The sequence below is a fragment of the Malania oleifera genome, chromosome 10 (genome assembly GCF_029873635.1).
Source record: "Malania oleifera isolate guangnan ecotype guangnan chromosome 10, ASM2987363v1, whole genome shotgun sequence".
NCBI lineage: Eukaryota > Viridiplantae > Streptophyta > Magnoliopsida > Santalales > Ximeniaceae > Malania > Malania oleifera.
Window position 1 is genome coordinate 5,403,298 of NC_080426.1, and position 24,162 is coordinate 5,427,459.

At 37.6% G+C, this 24,162-nt stretch overlaps 1 protein-coding gene across 1 annotated transcript in view; it reads left to right on the forward strand.

The window, feature by feature from the left end:
- LOC131167011 (signal peptidase complex subunit 2) overlaps positions 1 to 21,971 on the forward strand; it is a 30,711-nt gene extending 8,740 nt beyond the window's left edge. Inside the window, exons 4-5 of the mRNA XM_058125732.1 lie at positions 21,324 to 21,466; positions 21,594 to 21,971. Coding sequence (XP_057981715.1) covers positions 21,324 to 21,466; positions 21,594 to 21,690 — 240 coding nt within the window. The 3' untranslated portion in view covers positions 21,691 to 21,971. The remainder of the gene's footprint in view (positions 1 to 21,323; positions 21,467 to 21,593) is intronic.
- Positions 21,972 to 24,162: the final 2,191 nt, after the last annotated feature.

Here is a 24,162-nt window from a genome sequence, read left to right on the forward strand (position 1 = left end):
TTGGAGATGACAAGGAAGGCAATTCAGTGGATACAACTCGGTATCAAAACTTTGTGGGAAAGTTAATTTACTTATCACATACACGACTCGATATTGCTTTTGGTGTGAGTTTGGTAAGCCAGTTTATTCATTCACCCTACGTGAGACATCTCGAAGTAGTTTATCGGATTCTCAGATACTTGAAAAGTACACTAGGCAAGGGTTTACTCTTCTAGAAGACCACACAGCAGAACATAGAGGCATACACTGATGCAGATTGGGTAGACTTAGTTATTGACAGGAGATCCTCGTCAGGATACTGTACTTATGTTTGGGGAAATATGGTCACATGGCGAAGCAAGAAACATAATGTGGTTGCAAGGAGCAGTGCCGAGGCAGAATATAGGGCTATGGCTATCGGAGTTTGTGAGTTGCTATGGCTGAAGAGAATTCTTGAAGAGCTGCGGATGCCGGTGAACATGCCAATGAAGTTGTATTGTGACAACAAGTTGCCATAAGTATTGCTCAAAATCTAGTAAAACATGATCACATGAAGCATGTAGAGATTGACAGACACTTCATAAAAGAGAAGATTGATAGTGGAGCTGTTTGCATGCCTTTTGTTCCTACTACTCAACAAATAGCCGATATCTTCACCAAAGGACTTTTCCGACCTAGTTTTGAGCTCTTTGTAAGCAAGTTGGGAACGATAGATATCTATGCTCCAACTTGAGGGGGGGTGTTGGATTTCTAGGGATTAAATTAGGAAATTTTTTTTTTTAATAAAATCTGAAATTACTATTTCAGATTCTAGTAGTTTCAGTTTCCCGTTTTCTAGCCTGGAGATCTGTTGATTTGATTTTGCTGATTTTGTGGTGATTTGATTTGCTAATTTTATGGCCTTCCTAATTTGGTGGTCTTCCTCTACTATTTATCTTGTAATTGTGTCTCTTGAAATTCAATAAGAATGGTTATTCTTCTTCTAAAAAACCCTTCAATATGTAATGTAATGGCGTTATTTACCGATCACAGCTACTATTTAAAACCATTGTCTTGGGATCTCCACTTTGTGCAAAATTCAAATGAAATTGGGACGAATGATCTTTTTCTTTAATGAATGTGCTTGATTCTTTCCATATTTTTTTGGGGAGACAAAGAAGAATTTTTTTTTTTTTGGAGTTGGTTCATGCTCTCAATGCTAGTCCTTTCTTGTTCATCTTTTATTTGGAACGCTAAAGTTTCTGGAAAAAATAGAAGGCATTTACTTGGACTATGGTACTTAAAAAAATCAATACTAATAACTTGCTTCATAATGTGGAGGTAAATAAGGCACTACCATCACTCATGAGATATATGTGTTTTTTTTGTTTTAGGATTGAGGGTATTTGTTCAAATTGTTCTTACATTGTCTGTTTCTCTTGGAATTTGTGGAATAACTTGTTTGGACTTCTTGGTGAGACTTGGTTGTCCTTCTTTGGCTGATTTTTTTTGCTCCTAATATTAGAGGTCTCAGGAGGGGGACTGAGAGGAAAGCTTTGTGGAAATGTATAGTTTTTTCCGTTATTTAGTGTATTTGGTTAGAGAGGAGATGCCATATTAGGAGTACTGTTGCATCACATAATTGGGTTTGAACAAGGTGATTTTTCTTGCATCACTTCGCTGTTTGTGCAAATGGTGGTCTTTTTAGAGTGTTTTGTTTGACAACCTGCAGAGAGATTGGATACCTTTGCTAAACTCTAGAGCCATTTTCTAGTTTCTAATTCTTTTCCATTTGTATTGGTTGTTTTATATTGAGTTGCTAGAGGATGCGTTGTTCTGCAAGATGTGTTTCCTCTTCTATTATTGTAATATTCCTTCTCCTTTCTAGTAAATTTCTTTGTTTCTAAGTTATCCTCTGTTGGTCTTTGAAGTTGTTGCACATGTATGGTGGGCTGGGTTTAAATTTTGTAGGGAAAGTAAAGGTCTGTTTTGGTATCATTTCTGGTTTTGTTACTGTTAAGTGAGGAAACAGGTTATGACAGCATGTTTGTTTGTGCTAGTTGTTGTTGTTGTTTTTTTTTTTTTATATTTTTTATAAATAAGTAAAGGAAACTTTATTGAAGAGGCATCAAGGAGATGCCAACCCATGGTACAGTTAATCCAGCACCCTGAAGGGCGTCACACAAATAAAAGATTACATCATAATAGTTAATAACAGTCCCACTAAGCCAGCTATTGACTGCAGTAAACCAGTGTTCTTTGCTGTTTTGGATTGCTGAGGTTGAATTTTTGAACACTCGCCTATTCCTCTCTTTCCAATGTGTTTGTATGTGTTGCTAGTTCTTTTGTATTTGTTGTCGATATTGGCAAAAGCCAAAAATGGGATGTTGTGAAAACTTCTTGTTACAGTACTTTTAATACCCAAAATTTACTTTTTTAATTAAATTGTTCATTCTATACAAAAAAAAGGTATTAAAATTAGAGTAAATGACCATATGAAATTAAATATAATTAAAACAAGAATATTCCTAGTGTTCTAAAATCTTGAAAAAAAATTGTCATTAAAAAAAAATCAGTTTTAGCATTTTTTGTTGTCATGTGTGATAGGATTGTTATTGGAGCACTAAAAATTGATTAAAGATTATTATAACTAAATAAAATAGTTATAATTAATTTTTTATTTTTATTATAATATTTTATAATGTGTATCTTTTTGCATTTCATTATTTTAATTGTATTTTTTAATTGTTGTTTGATTCAAGGACAAAATTGAACACGAGTTTAGTAAGGGTTTTTTATTTGTTTTAGTTTTGGAAATATTAACCAAAGAGGTTGCTAGTTTTTAGATTTTAATTTTTGATCTGATTTTTCGTTGTTGGTTTTTGTTTCCATAATTTCAGACAGTGAGACCAAAGAGTCTTGAAAGAACCCAAAGTGGGTGCACTTGTTTTCTTATGATGATTGTTGGAGGTTTAAGGTGTATGCCATACATATCAATCTAATGTACATATCACAACAATGAGAGGGGAGTGGCTGTATGGCTATTGGCCAGTGTAAGAGTTCTTAGCATAAGGGAGAAAAGACTGCCAACTGCCATGGTGGGGTGTGTGTGTGTGTTCGTGTGAGCCATATGTAGCCTATTTCTGGTAAATTACTAGGTGCTTCTTTGTGATGCTTCCCATATTTAATCAAGATGTACCTATTGCATCTTGATATGCTGTAAAGCAATTTCAAGGTTGATTAAATTTGAATGTGACCGAATTTCTGTAATGAATCAAATAAAGTTGAATTGTAAGATGTAGTTTCTTTAGTCCTTCTTCCCACATACTGCGTATGTATGTTAGTGTTTTAAAGTTGATAGAAGAAAATTGGTGAAATTTAAGTTGGACATTATATGAGAGCACTGGAACAAAGTGATCTTTCGTTCTCATTTTTGTGGAAGGCTGCGCAGCAAGGAAATATGTTTTAGCCTTTTTACTTTTTTTTTTTTTTCTTTGATAAATAGGGCCTGGTTTTGGAACTAGTTTTAGCCAAAAAGAAATCCAGGTGAAAAGGTGTGAACAAGTGTACAAGTGGAGTCACCATGGTAATCCTTTTTTGGCTTATTTTTGGAGGCTTGCTTCCTTGGGTGTACCTTCTTTGAGTGTGGGACTGTAGGATTATGTGTGTGTTTTGTGTGTGTGTGTGTTTGTGTGAGCCATATGTAGCCTATTTATGGTAAATGACTAGGTGTTGCTTTGTGAGGCTTCCCATAATTAATTAAGATACATCTATTGCATCTTGCTATGCTGTAAAGAAATCACAAGGTCAATTAATTTTGAATGGAACCAAATTTTTGTAGTGAATCAAATAAATTTGAATTGTAAGTTGTAGATTCTTTAGTCTTTCTTCCCATGTACTGCGAGTCTATGTTGGTGTCTTAATGTTGATAAAATAAATTGGTGAAAATTTAAGTTGGACATCATACGAGAGGAGTGGAGCGAAGGTATTTTCCTCTCTCATTTTTGTGGAAGACTGCGCACTTGTGCAGTGATGAAATATGTTTTAGCCTTTTTATTTTTTTTCATTGATAGTGGAGCTTGGTTAAGGAATTAGTATATTTTATTGGGTGAAAAACCAAAAAAGAAAATCCAGGTGAAAAGATGTGAACAACTGTACAAGTGGAATCACCTCGATAATCCTTTTTGGCCTATTTTTAGAGGTTTGGTTCCTTGGCGGTGCCTTCTTCAAGTATGGCACTGTAGGATTATGATTATGTGTGTGTGTGAATCATATGTAGCCTATTTCTGGCGATGACTAGGTGTTGCTTTGTGATGCTTCTCATATTAAACTAAGATACATTCATTGCATCTTGATATGCTGTAAAGCAATTTCAAGCTCAATTAAATTTGAATGGAACTGAATTTCTGTAGTGAATCAATGAATCAAATAAAGTTGAACTGTCAGATGTAGATTCATTAGTTTCTTTTCCCACATACTGCGTATTTTTGTTGATAAATGGAGATTGGTTAGATAGGTTTTTTTTTCTTTTCCCGGCTGAAAGCCAAAAAGAATTCCAAATGAAAAGATGTGAACAACTATACAAGTGGAGTCACCGTGATAATCCTTTTCTGGCTTTTGTTTGGAGGCTTGGTTCCTTTGCTGTACCTTCTTTGAGTGTGGCACTGTAGGATTATGATTGTGTGTGTGTGTGTGAGAGAGAGAGAGAGAGAGAGAGAGAGAGGTTGCAGTTTCTCTACAAAAAAGGCTGATGAATATTTGAATCATGATAAACAGACGTATTGGACTGCTACTTCTTTAGGGAATCTGCCATTTTTGCATGGTATCTCTTTCATATTAATTGTTTTTGATTTGATCATGATATTGGCATGCTGGAATAAAACTTACTTTAATCCATACTTTGAGATACTCAAACTAGGAATCATTACTAGACCAAGATCCCATGAGTGTAGTGTCTATATTCAACAAGCGTTTGACGCAAACAATCTACTGACAAGGCAGTCCCAGACTCTTGTAATCGCTTCTGGACATGTTTGAGACACTTTTGGGACATGCCCAATTTTTTAATTTCTTATGATTTTTGTCGCTGGAACAGTGTTTTGTATCTCTCATGTTGCTGGAACTTATAAATTTGGAATTACTTTTTGGAAGTGTAATGTGAAATTATGAAATGTGAATGATGTTAATGAACATGGATGAAATTTATTTTCACACGGAATGCAAATGTAGTAAATGTTTAATACACTCGAATGAAATTTATTTGTGATGTGTATGAGAGTAATGCTGATAATTTATTTTCAATTTATTTACCTGAAAATTTTACATGCAAAAGGAAAAAGTTAATACTAGATAAACCAAAATGTGTGGTTTTTAAATTGTCAGCATTACTATCTTACACAACTTGCAAATAAAATTAGCTAAAATGTGTAGTTTTTAAATTAATTAATCAACATATTCCCTTCATTTCTTATCCATTTTTTTAATAAAAAAATCTTATATCTTTGTGTTGTTATCTTGGTGTGTCCATGTGTCACGGGCTGACTTTTTCACACCTTTGTGAAATGACCATGCGGTGCTAGCTAAAGCACTCTTGCTTAATTAGTCAGCCTATTGTTTACCACAATTCATCAACGAAACACTTTCATTATCATTCAATCAAATATTAGCGAAGGCAGAAAGTTATTATGAAAGCAGTGGCAAGCAAGTAGTAAACATTGAAGCAAAGTAATTCATTAACAACACCTCCATTAACATTGTGTGTTTAGTGAGGGAGGCAAGTAGGCTAAACACGTTGACAATAGCTAGTGAGTTTTACAAGATTGATGAACACTCACCCTCCCATAAAGAGCTTTATATGCAATTCTCTCCCTAGCACTAGGAAACATCAAAGTGACCGTAGAGTCATACTGCCTTATTTGACATACATAGAAACTATTACTAGAAAATAAACCTACACTAGTATTACATGATGGAAACTCATCCCAAACGTACGAGACAAGTGGTCGCAACCAAGCATAATGCCCTGAACAAACTCAACTCGTGACGCTCCCCTACTTACGCGGTCGACGTCCTCAGAGACTTTGACTCTAGGTACACTTCTACTTTGTCCACAAACAGTTGCATATTTTCCGCAGATGTCTAGCTAATTTCTTCATCACTAAGGCCTTTCCACTTCACTAAGAACTCTCGTTGCTTCTTCCTTGAGGATATGAACTCTTTGTCTGCAAGGATATCTTCAACTTCACGTCTGTCAGGTTGCACCATCTTCAACTCTGCTCTATTTGACTGACTTCTGCTCGGATCATTGGTGTTGACGTTGAACGGCTTGAGGCAGCTGACGTGAAACATAGGATGCACTTTCATCCAAGTCGGAGGGTCGATTCTGTAAGAGGCATTCCCAACTTTGGCCAAGATGGGGATTGGTCCTTCATATTTGCGAAGTAGTCTCCTATATCGTCCCCATAATGATCTGATCTGTTCTGGATTGAACTTAACAAGCACCAAGTCACCTACGTTGAAGTACTGCGGTCTTCTCCCCTGATTTGCCCACTTCTTCATCCGCTTAGAAGCTTTCTCCAGGTAGGCTCGGACAATCTCAGCATTTTGTCTCCATTCCCTAGTGAAGATGTACGCCCTGGGACTCTTTTCTATGTACGACTCATCCACTGTGTGAGGTAACAACGACTGCTGACCTGTAACAAGCTCAAAAGGGCTCTTGTTGGTTGTTGAGCTCCTTTGGGCATTGAAACAGAACTGAGCCACATCAAGTAGTTGCACCAAATTCTTCTAGTTGGCGTTGACGAAATGGCGCAAGTACTCTTCTAGTAGCCCATTGAATCTCTTTGTCTGTTTGTGGATGGTAAGTCGAAGAGATTTCAAGCTGTGAACTGAAGATTCTGAAAAGTTTTGTCCAGAAGTTGCCGGTGAATCTTGAGTCTCGGTTACTAACAATGTGTTGGGGAACACTCCAATACTTCACAATATTTGTAAAGAACAATTGTGCCGTCTCCTCTGCCGAACAGTACTTTGGTGCGGGTATAAACGTACCATACTTCGAAAACCTGTCTATAACCACAAGTATAGACCTTGAATCTCCTGCTCTGGACATGTTGGTGATGTAGTCCACTGAGACACTTTCCTACGGTTTGGATGGTACTAGTAGGGGCTCCAGCAGCCCTGCACTCTTCCTCCACTCCACCTTGTCTTGTTGGCAAATGAGACAAGTTTGGGTATAATCAACTATATCATCACGCATGTGAAACCAATAATACCTTTGCTTCAGTAAAGTAAAAGTGTGCTGCCATCTTGGATGTCTGACCCACATGGTCTCATGACACTCTCTCAACAATGTCTTCCTCAGATCACCAGCTCATGGCACAAAGAGCCGGCTACCATGGGTCATCAGCAATCCGTCTTCCATCCAGAACTGCCGTGCTTTCCCCTCTTCGGCCAGCTTCATTAGGTTCTGTGCAATTGGATCTTTGGCTAAGTTCTTTTTTATGTGCTCCCAAATCGTCGTGGTAACAGTACTCACAGTCAAGTGTGCTACCATCTGCAAGGTTGCCAGCTTGGCCTTCCTACTCGGTGCATCTGTGACTTGGTTTAGGTGCCTTGCTTTGTGCGCAAAGGAGAAATCAAATTTTGTCAAGAATTCCTGCCATCAACCCTGCTTGGGTGTCAACTTCGGCTATGTGAAGAAATGGCTAACTACCGAGTTATCTGCTTTCAGCACAAACCTTGGCCCAAGTAAGTAATGCCTCTACACGCGGAGACAATGTATCACCGCTAGCATCTCCTTCTCTTGAGCTGTGTACTTCCGCTCTGCTTCATTAAGCTTATGGCTCTCGTATGCAATAGGATGTCCCTCATGTAACGAAACTCCTCCAAGGGTGAAGTCTGATACATTTGTTTGCACCTCGAAGGGTTTCATGACATCCGGAAGAGCAAGTACTGGATCTCTCATCATGGCATCCTTCAAGTCATCAAAGACTCCCTAACACTTCTCAGTCCAGTTCCACCCACGACCCTTCTTCAGTAGTTTTGTCATAGGAGCCGTTCTTAGCGAACACCCCTCTACGAACTTCCTGTAATAGTTGGCAAGGCCAAGAAAGGAACGCAACTCTTTCACTGTCGTTGGGATCTTCCATTCGTGAATTGCCCTTACTTTCTCCATATCAATTTGGATATGATTTTGCTCAATCACATGACCAAGGAATTTGATGCTCCGCTGAGCGAAAGAACACTTCTCTTTCTTCACATACAGATTGCTCCTCCTCGGTCTGTCGAACACCTTCCGTAGATGCTCTTCATGTTCCTCTAGAGTGGAATTGTAGACAACAATATCATCCAGGTACACCATGACAAACTTGTCGAGGTACTCACGAAATACTTGGTTCATCAAGGTACAGAATATTACAGGCGCATTCGTCAACCCAAATGGCATCACCAAGAATTCATACGCCCCTTACCGCATCACACAAGTAGTCTTCTGCTCATCCCCATAAGCAATTCTTACCTAGTAGCAGCCTGACCTCAAGTCAAGTTTAGTGAAGTACTTGGCATGACTCATCCGATTCAACAAATCAGCAATCAATGGAATAGGATACTTGTTGTGCACTGTCACCTTGTTGAGCGCGTGGTGGTCTACAAACATCCGCATGCTCCCATCATGTTTCTTTTGAAATAACATTGGTGCTTCGAACGGTGCTTTGGAAGGGCGAACATATGCCCCTTCCAATAACTCATCAAGTTGTTTCCTTAACTCTGTTAGCTTTGGAGGCACCATTCGATTTGGCCCCCTAGTAGGTGGTTTCACTCCTGGCAACAACTCAATCTCATGCTCCACACCCTGTCGTGGAGGCAAGTTGAAAGGTAGCTTATCCGACATCACGTCCTTGTACTCATCCAACACTGCTTGGATGGTTGTAGGCACTAACTCTTGGCCTACTTCTTCATCTACTACCACCGTGGTATGTCTGCTCACCCTTTCATAAACCCTTCTTCAATTGCATGGCTGAAAGGAACTTCCTATCGTCTGCTTTCGTTGCAACGATTTGCACCATGCAAGAGTGATCTCCCATCAGACACATAGGGAACTAGCAAAAGGCATCAGCACCGCCTTCGTCCCCCTCAGGAATTCTATTCCCAAAATGATCGGAAAGTCATCTAAGGGCACCGCTGTGAAATTCGCATAACCTTTCCACTGTCCAAACTTCGCAGTCACTTGCTTGGCTCTTCCTAGAGTAAGCTGGGCTATAGAATTCACTGTTTTCATGCATCCTGTATCCTTCTCCAAGGATAAGTTAAGTCTCCATGCTTTTGGTTGTCAAACAAAATTATTAGTAGCCTCGGTATCCATCATAGCGTGGGTACTCTTCCCATTGATCCTCAAGTCCACAAAAATCAATCCTTTTGCTTGTGTCACCTTTGGTGCTTTCGGCTGCTTTTCCAATGCGTTCACCCGCTGCACTGCATTACATCCATCCTCGGGGTATCCTCTTCTTCACCATCACTTTCCACTACCTGCTCCGCAGTGGAAGCTTGTAGGGCATTAAGTGCTGCTTTGTGAGGACACTCAAAAACTCTATGAGGGTCTCGACACAAGTAAAACGAAATTTTACTCTTTCCATTGGGTGTGTTGAACCGTCAAGACGATGAAACTTCCTTTGAAGTTGATGCCTTATAGTCGGCTCCCTCACTTTTGGGTTTGCCGTTCTTGAAAGACTTTTTACTGTTTCCCTCTCCGCCAAACTCTTTGGACAAAGCAGTGTTATCACCAACGTAGTCAGTCAAGCGTTCTGTTGCAGCTTGTGCGGTAGACAAGTCTTGAACTCTTTGCCTATGAAATTCTGTTCTTGCCCATGGTTTCAACCCCTCAATAAATTATAATAGCTTATCCTTTTCCGACATGTCCTGGATATCCAACATCAAAGCAGAAAATTGTTTCACATATTCCCTGATTGACCCAGTATGCTTGAGGTCCATGGTTTTAAATCGCTGTAGCGGATAGCGCAACGTAATGGTAATGGGTGTAACAGGAAGCGGGAGTAGCGGATGTTACGTAAAGGGAAGCGGGTGTAACGGTCGTGAATTTTTTTGAAGCACACACAACCTTGTGCTTATTAGCGTACTTACATGTTTTAAGCTTTTAGCCCTTCTTAGAAAGAATTTTAGTGTATTTTGGATCCTTTAGTTTGTGTAACTAAGTTATTTGGTAAGAGCAACAAGTTTACATTTGTTTTAAACCACCATTAATTGAAAAATTGCATGTGTGTGTGTATTTATACTTTTCATTGTTCTTATTTGTGATAAATTTTTATGTATACTAAATTAATTAATAAAACAAAATACATTATACACCCCATGAATCTATTAGACACATAAGACATACGAATGATACAAATATAAAATAGCTAGAAAAGAAACAAGGTTGAAGTTGAAAAATATAGAACGTAAATATCACATTACTAATATTATGAAAATAAAATATTTTCCTGACAAGTTAATATTTTCAGATTGTTAATTAATGCATCTATTGTGAGTATTTAAAGAAATAGCAAATTTTGTATCATTGTCATCCTTATTATAATCTTTTCCCCCTTTTGCCTCTTAAGTATATTGAGAATGATATATGAAAGAGAGGGAAAAAGTGAGAAAAAAAAGTTAAAAATAAAATAATTGTTTGGTGTAACAGTCCTGTAGGTGTTGCGTAACGGCCGTAGCGGCCTTTACGTAATGGTTGCTGTTCGTAACGGCCGCTATGGCCGTGATTTTTCTTCCCACCGATTTCGTAGTATGTAACGGTATCAGTAACTAAAAAAACCGTTACATAACGGTCGCGACCTTTATTTAAAACCATGTTGAGGTCTCTCAGCTTTTTCCTAGCATTATACTCATCATTCTCAGGAAAGAATTGGGCCTTGAGCTCACTTTTCAAGTCTGCCCAACTATCTACTACACAACGTCCATTTTCAATTTCATTGTATTTAGTACGCCACCACAGTTTGGTGTCACCAACCAAGTACATGGTCGCAGTATCCACTTTCACCTGTTCTGAGACCGTCCTCATAGCACAAAAGTATTGCTCCATATCAAACAAGAAGTTCTCCAATTCCTTGGCATCACGGGCACCCCCATACGCCCTGGGTTCTAGTACCTTGGTCTTGCTAAACTCCGGAGCGTTAGAGTTACCTATAGCAAGAGAACCATCAAATTCATCTTTGCATCCAGATCTGCTATTCGAGATTGCAAAGTTTCCACAATATGGTGAAAGTCCTCTGACATTTCACCTGTCAAACTTCCTTGATGCTTTTGTGATTTCATCATTTCATCAAGTCCCCTCAGTTGGGCCATCTTTGTGGCCTCATTGTTGGCTGTCATCTCAGCCTGTGCTTCCAGCACACTAATTCTCGCAGGATTGGTTGGTGCCATGTTCATTTACCAAAGCTTTCCCAATCCCACAATGAAGGCAACTAAATTCGCGTCGTAACTAACCGAGCTTTGATACCAGGTGTCACGGGCATACTATTTCACACCTTTGTGAAAGGAATGTGCAACACTAGATAAAACACTCTTGCTTAACTAGTCAATATATTGTTTACCACAATTCATCCACGAAACACTTTCATTATCATTCAATCAAATATCAACGAAAGCAGTAAGCAATTATGAAAGTAGTGGCAAGTAAGTGGTAAACATTGAAGTAAAGTAATTCATTAACAACACCTCCGTTAACATTGTGTGTTTAGCGAGGGAGGCAAGTAGGCTAAACACGTTGACAATAGCTAGTGAGTTTTACAAGATTGATGAACACTCACGCTCCCCTAAAGAGCTTTATATGCAATTCTCATCCTGGCACTAGGAAACATCAAAGTGACCGAGGAGTAATACTGCCTTATTTTGGTATACAAAGAAACTATTACTAGAAAATAAACCTACACTAGTATTTACATGATGAAAACCCATTCCAAACGCACGAGACAAGCGGTCACAGGCAAGCATAATGCCTTGAAAGCTCGGCTCATGACGATGTCATGTGTGGGTGTTTGTGCTTCCAAGAATTTAGAAGTATATGGTGCCAAAAATCCATCAAAATCCACAATAGTGTAAAATTTGTAGTCCATTGCATGCACCATCGTATTGAATTTTGACCTAATCTGTGCATTTTGGATATTAAGCATTTGGTACAATGCTTTCCTGATATTTGGTATTTTGTATTGATAAATTAATAATATCTGAGATATTTTATAATGTCAAGGATAAATATTAGAATGGGAGCGGATATTGATGTTTGGAGGAAATGAGGAAAGGCTTTAGTTTTATTTGAAAATTCAAAATTTCATGAAGTGTAAAAAGGCCCAACACAGTGGTCAATTTGTTAGATAATTAGGATATGGAAATAAGATTTATGATGCGAGTGCGCTGGTTGCCCTTAATGCTAAGTTATGGACCCCACTAACCATTTCCAGAGGCTAATGCTGTCGTTCTAAGTGTTTAAGTCACAGCCTCAACTTGGATCATGACCATATCTTATGGAAATATAAATACATATGATCTGCTCTATAGAAAATATCTTTTGATTTTAACCTCACTTATGGAGCAACGAACAATTTGGCAGATTTTGTTCATTAATTATGGCCACTGTTGTGTTCATTTTTTTCATGCAGCTTCCTTGCTTTGTTGACTTTGGGTACTCACAGTTTACCCTTATTTATGTTATCTGAGATGCATCACAGATTCACAAGAAATCTGAAGTGTAGTGATGTAGGATGAAATAGCGGGTATTTGGAATTTTGGATGGATCATTTTGACCAAATTTGGAGACCAATTTCAAGGAATAGGGTCAAGGGAGTGTTTTGTTTGTTTGTAGTAGGCTTATATGCATTTTTTGATTTATTTTAGGGGTTGGTCTATAATTTCATGTTTCTGTAGGGGTATGTGTGTAATTTCTTGTATTTTCTAGGCTTTCTTTTGACTAATCTATGAAAACCATGTTGGAGTTAGTTTTTGATGAATTTGAACTGAAGTGAACATGTGTGCTGTTTCCCCATTGTATCTCCTTCCTCCTCTCTCGTTCTTCCTTCCTTCTTTTATTTCTCTTTCAAGTTTTCTTTTGGCTGTAATCCTATACTGTTCTGTTCACCATTGAAGCTGCTCCTGCATCTTTTGCTGTCAGAGTCCAAATTTGATGTCCACTCTTCCATTTCAATCACTCATTTCCCCTATTAAATTCCAGCAATTTCTACAGAATTCTTAAGCTGATTTCTCTTCTCCATCTTTGATCTTGTCCGTTCCTCCTTTTTCTCCTTCCCTCTCCTTCCTTCTTGTTCTACTCCTGACATCTTTGATTCTCTCTGTTCATTACTCTCTCTCTCTCCCATCTCGAGATATCCATGAATTCAATTACCATCCCTGTTTTCAGTCAAAAAATTGAACAAAAAAAGAAGAAAAAAGGAAAACCACCTGCAAAGATTACAATCACAGCACTCATATTTTGAACACCAGTTTACTGGGAGACATTCAAAACACCACCACCTCTACTGGAAACAGAGGTCACCAACTAGCCCCTCCCGCTAGGCTTGTGGCCTCACATGCTGGCAAAAGATTCTTCAGCCGTTTCCCCGTCAAAATCCCCAACTTCCTGTGCTTTTCTCATCGCACGAGGACCACCATTGCAATCAACCTCCTTTGATATCTTCACCACAATTTTAAACACTGGAAAGTCACCGCTAGCAACTCACGTGCTGTGATGCGGCTGGTGACGCAGGTTTGGGAAAAATTTTCCTTGTTCTGCAACTTCCAAAGCCATAAAATATTTGCTTCTGCCACTGTCATTTATTTATTTTTTCCTGCAAAAACCTGAAAATTTTGAAGTTTGAAAGAATTGAATGATAAGTTTGGTGCACATTTTGAGGGCTCCATCGATACTGCTAGCATCAGAATCATCCCAAATTGCTGCCATTTATAAGTAATTTATGAGGGTTTGTTTAATTCTCATGAGATACTCTACAATAAAGGAGAAAATAAAGATAGTTATTGAGAAATTGGGAGTCCAGTTTGTGGTTTTGCATGAGTAGATTGAGAATTGTTGGCAAATTGTGTTGTGGATCCTTAGTGTTGCATAATTGCTGAATATATTTATATAAAAAATCAGCAGCATGGTTGCAAGCATTGAGTTGTCTGCAAAAATGGAATTTTTGTTTGGCAGGGTACAGAACATAGAGAATGCCTTGGAGACAATGCTGATGCTTTGAAAGAGCTGACAATTGAAGTTGCAGCCCTGGGTGAGAGCCCCATTGATTTTCCTACCAAATAGGTAGGTGGTATAGCTGCTGCTGCTGATATTTTTGAGTTGTGTGGAGGTCGAAATGACCATTTCAATATTAGGGAATTGAATTAGAAGTTTTGGATTTTAATGGAGATGGTTCTCATGATGAAGTGATTGGGAGTATTCTTTGGAGTATTAATTTTCAATTGTACAACATAATGAGATTCGAAAGAAGTTGAGATTTTGATTAAGATGAATGACTGGGTTGGAGGCAATATGAAGAGCAGTTTGATTGTCACACATCCACTTCATAGGCTGAGAATGCAAAAAACTCAATTCTTCCAACATGTCTTTTCAATTAGACAAGTTCATAGGTAGTGTGAGTCATTTCTCTATATTCTGATTCAGCACTTGACTTGACCACCACAGTTTGTTTCTTACTTTTGGAAGAAACCAAATTACCACTAACCAAGATACAATACCTGGTTGTGGACCTCTGGTCGGAAGGTGACCCAACCCAATCTGCATTTGTATATTCATGGATATAAGTGTGACCCTAATTGTGATATAAAAGATCTCTCCTTTGTGCACCTTTGAGATATCTCAAGATGCAAACTGCTGCGTCCTAGTGACTTGTCCTCGGAGAATGAAATTGATTCAAAACACTTGTTGCAAAAGATATATCCGGCCGAGTGACTGTGAGATAGTTCAAATTTCCAAAAAATCTTCGATATTGTCTAGGATTAGGTAGCAAATCACCCATATTCAACACTAATTTGTTGTTAGGATGCATGGGTGTATCAACCGGTTTAGATCCCAACAATCTAGTTTCATCCAACAGATCAAGAACATACTTCCTCTATGAAAAAAATGTTCCTATACGAGATTTAGATGCTTCTATACCCAAGAAGTATTTCAACCGTCCCAAATCTTTGGTTTGAAACTTAGCATGTAGAAAAAGTTTAAGACTCCGAATACCTTTTATCATCATCATCTATAATAACAATATCATCCACATGCTCAACAAGTAGGATCCTACCTAATGAAGTATGACGATAAAACATGGAACGATCCACTGCACATTGTCGAAGACCAAACTCAAGTACTACAACACTGACATGACCAAACCATGCTTTGGGAGAGTCTTTTAAACCATATAGAGCCTTCTTAAGTTGACAGACTAAGCCTAGCTCCCCTTGAGCAACAAACCTAAGCGGTTGCTCCATATAAACTTCCTCCTCAAAGTCACCATGCAAGAAGACATTCTTCACATCTAACTGATGTTGAGGCCAGTGATAAGTAGTAGCCAAGTTGATGAATAGATGTACTAATGTAAGTTTGGCAACCGGAGAAAAAGTATCAGAATAATCCAGACCATACACCTGAGTATATCCCTTAGCAACAAGATGGGCCTTTAGACAAGCCATAGAACCATTAGGGTTTACTTTCAAAGTGTAAACCCTGCGACAACCAACCACAAACTTGTTAGGAGGAAGAGGTACCAAGTCCCAAGTGCCATTGTAATGTAAAGCATTCATATCTTCAACCATAGCATTCCTCCACCCGGAGTGGGCTAAGGCTTTCAAAATAGATTTAGGAAGGGTGATAAGTCATAACAAACAGTTGAAAATGAGATGTTCAGTACATGTTTGTTTACCTTTCCGAACAACAATGGAAGGATCAACATCACGGGGAATATGATTATCAGATGAGGAAACCAAAGGCGTGGTAGTAGAAGTTAGAGTGGACTTTCACTTGCACTGTCATGAATACACTTGCAAATTAGGATGATCAAGACGATTAGAAGGACTTGAACTACATGGAGGCTCAAGTGGTTGGTTAGGCAAGGACAACAAAGTAGAATCTAGAAGATTAGGTAAAGGAAGAGACTCATTAAGCTCAGAAGCACTTAGAGACTAGGTGTAATAAGGTGTAGACTCAAAGAAGGTAACATTGGCAGAAACAAAGAAGCGATGCAGCATAAGACTATAACAACAATATCCCTTTTGAGTATATGAGTAGTCCAAAAAGACACATGCCACACACCCAAATATACGAGAAGGGAGAGAGAATAAAGGTGAATTAGAAAAGAGAATGGAGTAGGGAATTTTACCGCTAAGAACAGAGGATGGCATCCTGTTGATCAAATAACAAGCAGTAAGTACAACATCATTCCAAAAAACTTTAGGTACATGCATTTGATAGAGTAAAGTGCAAGTGATCTCAAGGATATGTCTATTTTTCTTCTCTGCAACCCCATTTTGTTGAGGAGTGTGGGCACAAGATGATTGATGGACAATACCAATTGAGTCATATAAGTAGTGAATTGTGCAATAAAATACTCTTTAGCATTATCACTGTGAAGTACTTGAGTTGGCAAACCAAATTGAGTCTTTATTTCATAACAAAAGGCACAAAATACATGAAATACCTTAGAACGATATTTTATTAAATATAACCTAGTCATTCTTGAATACTCATCCACAAAGGTTACAAAGTATTGGAAATTCAACTTGGACACAACTTTACTAGGACCCCAAACATCAAAATGATCTAACATGAAAGGGCTTGCAACCCTTTTATTAACTTGGGAAGCGAAAGGGGCATGATGGTTCCTTCCCAACTGACAAGACTCACAATCAAGACTAGACATAAACTCAAATTAGGAACAAGACCGAAGGAAGAGAAATAGAAGAAGTGGGATGTACAGTCCCAATTCCCTTAACTACAGTGGTGGATCCATCAACAAGAGTAATACAAGGTAAATTTGCAGGATATTGAAGAGTGGAGAAGAAGCTAGGTATACCTGTAATATTATTAGTGGCAGCGTAGTCTATGATCCAAGGACTAGGACGAGAAGTACTGGATGATAGACATACTGTGGGATTACCTGTTTAGGCAAGAGATGCAATGGGAAGAGAAGCTTGTTATGACGCTTGATACTACTGAAACTTGGAATACACTTCCTCTGACATGGATACAGTATGGTGCCCACTTGACCCCAAAGGTGAGGAGTTGGTGGTGGCTACATTGGTTGCCTCCAAAGGTGTGAAGTCGGTGGTAGCTACATTGGAAACACGTGAAGGTCTACCGTGTAAATCCAAACACTGCTCAATAGTATGATTACTTGATCCACAATGAGTGCACTTGCGAGGAGTATCTCCACCTCACCCATCTTTGCGACCACGACCACTCAAACCACTTTGATAACTTTGTGGTTGTTTGGTAGAGAACTAAAATCACCTTGTGTAGCAAAGGCTGTTAGCTCGGCACTAGTAAGTATCTGGGATTCGACTGCCTCAAACTCGAGTCTCAAGCATGCTAGAACCTGAAGGACTGTTATCTGCTCCCTTTGCTACTCCATCTGACTAACTTTGGCAATTACAGGTTGCATGTCGTTAAGCTCCTCATGAATATGCTTTATCTCTCCAAAATAGTCTGCAATACTCCTATTTCTTTGTTGTACTCTTGCGATAAATCATACATACGTGTAATGTTACTAAAGTATAGAAGTTTGACATAATCCTAAATCTCCTTGCACGTGTCTAGACACATACACATCCGTGCAATCTTTTTCTCCATCGAATTCCATAGGAGGGAAACAATCAAGGCATTTTCTTGAACCCACACTCCTTTTCTCTTCTCATCAAAAGGATAAGATTAGAGCAAGAGGTCAGATTTTCCTAATCCTGCTAAATAAACTCGAATAGCTTTAGACCATTGAACATAGTTATTTCTATCCAAATTTTGAGTCATTAACTGTGTCAACGACGTAGGAAATAGATTTTTGGGATTCATAGACTCCATCCCAACAGTCACAAACTTGTAGCCACACCAATGTCAAACAAAACTATGTGAATCCCGACACAACCACAAACGAGATGAATGACTCACCGACTGATATAGCACTACGACATCCTCACAGTTGGACACACAAACACTACCACTGCTCTGGGAATCTCACAAAGAGGCCTTCACAAACCCTGAATAGAAATTAACGAAGTATCGCGAGTGCATGGTCGAAAAAGGTGGATTTTTTAGCAAAAAACATGTCCAATAGCTTGATAATATTGTCTAGAGAAGGAATCAGAACATGACAGAGGAAAAAGAAAAAGGTGGTCGGAAACTCTCTCACGTGTCGGCACATGGGGTTGGCAGCACGTGGCGGCACATGGGACCTTTTTTGGCAATGGGGTTTTCTTGTGAGGTTAGGCTTCGGAGGGTTCTATGTTTGGGTATATGGTTGGTTATGTGAAATAATGAGGGGTAGTGGATCTAAGAAGGACAACTATGGGCAACGAGACTAGAACTTAGGACCTGCTGCTAACTTGCTTTAACACTACCCCTTGCGTGCAGCCCAACAACATGAGGAGAGATAAACACACCATATATAACACCCATTACAAGGAATACAATAACTTTTTAAACACAACATAGTAACGTGGGTAATGAGACTGGAACTCAAGACCTCCTGGTGACCTGCTCTGATACCATGTTGAGATTTTGATTAAAATGAATGACCGAATTTGAAGATACGTCTCACCCTCTATTTATAATACATATTAAATACATTCTAATGACAATAATACCCTTACTAACTCTCACTAATTAGCATACTAGCGCACTTAATAATAATAATAATACTAAAAGACATAAATAACCTTTAACATTTGTATTTGGATTAATCATAATAGAAGGGAACTGCATAAATTTTGGTGGATAAAACAGAAGGACAATATTTAGAATAAGAAGAATTGGTGAGATTTTTGGGTTGAGATGAAGCAAGCCATTCTCTAAAGTGTTGCAACTCTTTGATTTGAAGCAAGAAAGTAGTAGCAAACTACACCAGTAGGTTCTTCTACTTGGCTACTTGTGCTGGCGTAGAATGGAAAGAGGACGTGATGATTGCTTTGTATAGAGAAGGGTTGAAGGCTTGAAGCTAGCTATTAGCTCCAAGCTTGTCGCATGTCTTTTAATTACAATTGGGGATGAAGTGTCTGTTGCTAGTCAGATAGAGGAGGCTATGTAGCTTAATCCTTCTAGAGTGACTTCAACCCTTCAATTTGAGAAGAATACTAGTGGAATTGTGCAAGAGAAAAGCCTGGGCAATTGCTAAAGAGTTCAAACTACTGCCCCTTGGAAGACTCTTGAGCATTTTGGGACAACTTTAAGTTCCAACGATCAATCAAACGTTCAAATGTCAAGGTTTTGGGCGTCAAGCTGCATAATGTCTTAACCAAGTAACAATATTGCAGAAAAAGAAGATAATGATGGAATTTGAGTAATTGAAGCTGAAAAAGAAGTCCCAAGTGACTTCGATTATGATTGCAATGTGTAAATTGTTTAGTACTCCGACCTATACTCTCTACCCATGAGGTTGAAGAAAAAGAAGATTGGAGATGAGTTTGAAGGTCCATGATTGGTGCTTGCTTACCTCCAAGGTTGGTTCAATTCTGAAGACAGGGCAGTGTATATACTTCCTCTCATGATTTGTCATATTCTTTTGGGTCATCCATGGTTAGTTGGTAGAACGGTTAAACATAATGGTGTTATAAAAACTCTTATATCCCCTCCTTTGACAAGAAGTATAAGTTGAGGCCATCTCGAATTCTTCCAGTCACCAAATTGTGGTGTACCATTTGTTCCTTATGAAGTGAGATATTCTATTCATGGTGATGGACTCCTTGATGCTTTCTGCAACTCAAAGGAGTCAACTTCCTTTTGGAAGGGAATTGATGTAGGACAGGAAGCAAGTATTTGAGTGGATCATTTTGACCCAGTTTGGACACCAATTCCAAAGCATAGACTCGAGGGATTTTGATTTGTATTGGATTCGAATAAGATGTCATACAAAATTGTGTTGAAATTTGCCCAAATCCATCTAAATCCAAATCCAAATCCATGCTCTCAAACGTAACATTAGTTTATTTGTAATAGGCTTGTGTGAATTTGAGGGTTTATTTGTAATATATGTGTGTTTTAGGGTTTGTAATTTCAAGTATCTTTAGGGGGATATCATAATTTCTTATATTTTAGGCTTTCGTATGAGTATGTTGTAGGAGTTAGTTTTCAATGATTGAATTGAATCGAACAGGTGTGCTGTTTCCCCATCGTCTCTCCTTCCTCTCTTCTTCCTTCTTCCTTCTTCCTTCTTCCTTCTTCCTTCTTTCTATTCTTGTCCATTTTTTCTCTTGGCAGTAGTCTTATGCCGTTTGTTCACCCTTTCTGATGCTACTGCATCATGTAGGATGTGTAATTTGATTCCGAAGTGCCGTCTTATCTTGCTTGTTCTTGGATATTTCTTCCTCTTGCTGTTGAATGCATTTGACAGTTCCTTTTTCTGCCAACTTTACTTTTTAGCTAAGAGATGATAAGCTGTTGGGGATGCAAGAGCCATCTCTGAATCTTGGTTGATTCTCAGCTATCCTTCTCTGAACTTATTGTAGTTTTTATCTTTTTTAGTTCATCTTCTTACATTTGTGTCTTAAATGATGAGGGATGCTGCAAGTATTGCATGAATGTCCATGAGTGTTTAAATTGAAAACCTTGGGCTGGCTGGAGCAAGGGGCACTCTGAGAGACTGACAGTGGCTGGATATGAGATTATGCTTGTTTCTTGGGTATTGCCGCAAGTGATGTTCCTGTACTACGGCGCTTAAAGAAAGGGATGAGTCTTTCCTCAAAGCAAGGAAAATCACTGTAGAATGAGATATACCCGTGGCTATTTTCTTAAATCTGAAGTGGGTGAAACCACCCCCAAAAGAGGCTCTCCAATCAATTTGGAAACCATAATATATTTTAGTGGAACTTTTTTTTTTTTTCCATGATTTTATTCTTCTTGTACATGACAGCCAAACATTGTCATGCACATGGACATGTGGTATTTATATACGGTGTTAGAAGCATCAATCATACTGTGATAGTTATAGAACTGATGCTATTCTACATTTATCATGTGAAATTATTTTGTGAGTTACATTTGTGGAGTGCTGCAAAACTTTTTTCATGCCCTACGGACATGGTGAAAAATTTTGGCATACTGAGCTTGTTATGAAACTTGATTTGTCATCCATTTCTCAGCTGCAATTCATTTCGTGCAGGGTTCCTTCAACTGCACTGGTTTAGTAGTCTCTTCTAAACTGCCGAGATTCTCTGATTTGTACACACTAGGCATTGCCAGTGCAGATCCAGAATCAATTTCTGCAGGAAAATCAGTCCAATTTACCAAAAGTGTAACTCAATGGTCTCTCTCTCTCTCTCTCCCCCTCTCTTCCCCTCACGCACATCTGCACGCACACACATTCTAATGTTTGGGTTTCTATTTGCAACTATAATTTACTGTGTCTGGCTGGTATCACACAATGTTGCAGGTTCACCAAGGATGGAGTTCTTGTGGAGGGCCTTTTCTGGAAAGATGTTGATGGACTAATAAATGAGTATGCAAGGGAACCCAAAAAGAACAAATGATTTGAAGTTTGACAAATTTTACAGGACAAACGTGAGGACATAAGGGAGCTGCCTGCCAAATTTAGATCTGAGTGGATGTTTTGGTTGAGATCATAGTCTGCCTTTGCATTGATGGATTTTGAATGAGAACAGTGAACTCAAAACTTGCACCACTCTGGAACCTAACGTTGACACATCTTGTAGGTTATATAGTTGAAGCATTCGCATCAACGCATACTTAAAATTTGGAATATTATATTTTCATGCAGTCCAATGATTTTCCATTTTTGACACTGCACAAACGCTCTATTGATGCACGGATTAATTTCCAATCTTTCTAGCTAAATTGTGATTTGAGCAGCTTTGTGGGTGTGGCCGCAAATAAATTACTGATGGCTGCACATAGCGGGCAATGAGTGTTGTTGGCAGCTGGCAGCTAGAAGAAGCTCATTACTTTTCGGGTACATTTAAAAAAAAAAATTCTTTCGCCGACCTGATTGGCAGTTTTTGGGCATGGAGGGCTGAACACAAAATGACTGAATGAGTAAAGAGGCTAAAATTTTTTTTTTTTTTTTAAATTCTGTTTGGCAATTCGTTTGAAAACAAAAATTGTCCCTAATGCCATTTTAGGAAGCATTAATAATGTATGGTTAAATTTGTGTTAGTTACAAAAAAAAAAAAAAAAAGGAGGCAAAAGATAGTGCCCCTTCTAAGGTTTGAAGAAAAGAAAAGTGAATTTCTCTTGATGTTTCAAAAATTTTTACAAATTTCTTTTGAAGTGGGTGAAAACAAGTGGGTTTTATTTTAGGTTTAAAGATTTTCAGAAAATTTTCTTATCCCATGTTTGGAGTGGCTTTAATTTTGGAGTTGATGATATATAAAATTATATTAAAATTTGTCTAAATTTGTTTAAAAGGTTTGAAATTTATGTTTTCAAATACTATTTAAGATTTTACCAAAAAAGTAATGCAGATAAGATCTACAAGATTGACAAAGTTTAAGGGAAGGTTTGCATATTTTTTCTATCAATTCTCAAGAGAGGTATTTAAAATTTTGAGAATGTGAAAGTGAATTATGTGTACTTTAACAAATCTAAATCCACCTAAATTTAAATCTAAGGTTTGAAATCTATGCTTTCAAATACTATTTAAAATTTGACCAAACAAAAAATGCAATAAGATTTATGTGATTGATAAAGTATAAGGAAAGATTTGTGTGTTTTTTTCTAACAATCTTCCAAAAGAGCTCTTTAAAATTTTTGGATTGTGAAAGTGAATTATGTGTATTTTAAGGAATCTCAAGGTGGTATTAGTTTTTTATTTTTAGAGAGAGAGAGAGAGAGAGAGAGAGAGAAATTGCACTCGTGAAGAATAATTTCTCAAAGTTGTTTATATTTTTATGAAAAAAGATATAAAATTTTAAAAATAAATTTTTAGTTTTTATTAAAAATTATTTATCATAAAAAAAGTCATTGTTATGATATTACTTTTAGCACAAGCTGTCATTTGTTATATATTTCATTTAATATGTGTAATTTGGGAATGAAGTTTTTGTGTTTTAGTATCACTCCTCTTCCCTCTATTAATCGTAGAGATGAAATTAGTAGCCAAGGTTTGTCACGAAGACATGTTGATTTGGTTCTATTTTTTATTTTATATCAAAAGAAAAAGCATTTTGGTGTGAGATATGATAATACATGTCTCTCAGGGTAAAATACTAATATGACTTCAAACATATTTTAAATCTATTGAAATAAGAAGTACACAACATATAAAACAACAAAAAAATATAAATAAAAAAAAATGATATAAACTAAGACATTTTTTAAAGTAGCTAATGTTACAAACTTGCAATCCATATGATCCAAAACTACGGACCTTAAAACATAACTAGGTCAATATTGAGCAATGAATTAACCATGCTTAATCCAATAGTATTTTTCACACATGGTTGATTAACTTCACTCATATAACCCATTTATCAATGAAAATTAATAATAATTTATTTCTCTCTATGTTTACAGGGTTTTATTCCTCGCAATCTTTTAATTTAGAATTGTGAAATTTAAATAAAATTTAATATGAGTTTACATCACACTTTATCTTAATTCACACAACTCTAAAGTGATAATATTATTATTATAATTAATAGTTAATTAGTTGTGGCGTGACAAACGAAACTTGTTCATAACTATTAAGTTTTACTTATGATTGTTTGTCTTGCTCATTTGATAGTAATCAAAATGTAAATATTAAAGTAAGGTTTGTGTTTTAGATTGAGCAATACCCTGGGGAAAAAAGGGACAATGACTACTATATAGTAAGAAAGACATATAAAGTTCATTAGAAGATAAATATTCGATCTGATCTTGTTGGCGCACATGCACAATTCCTAAATATTAAAAAATATACAATCATTAGTTTAATAGAATACATGAAGCAATTGCATGTAGATTTGTTAAATAGGTGGATATGTATTAGGGTGGTAGGGTCA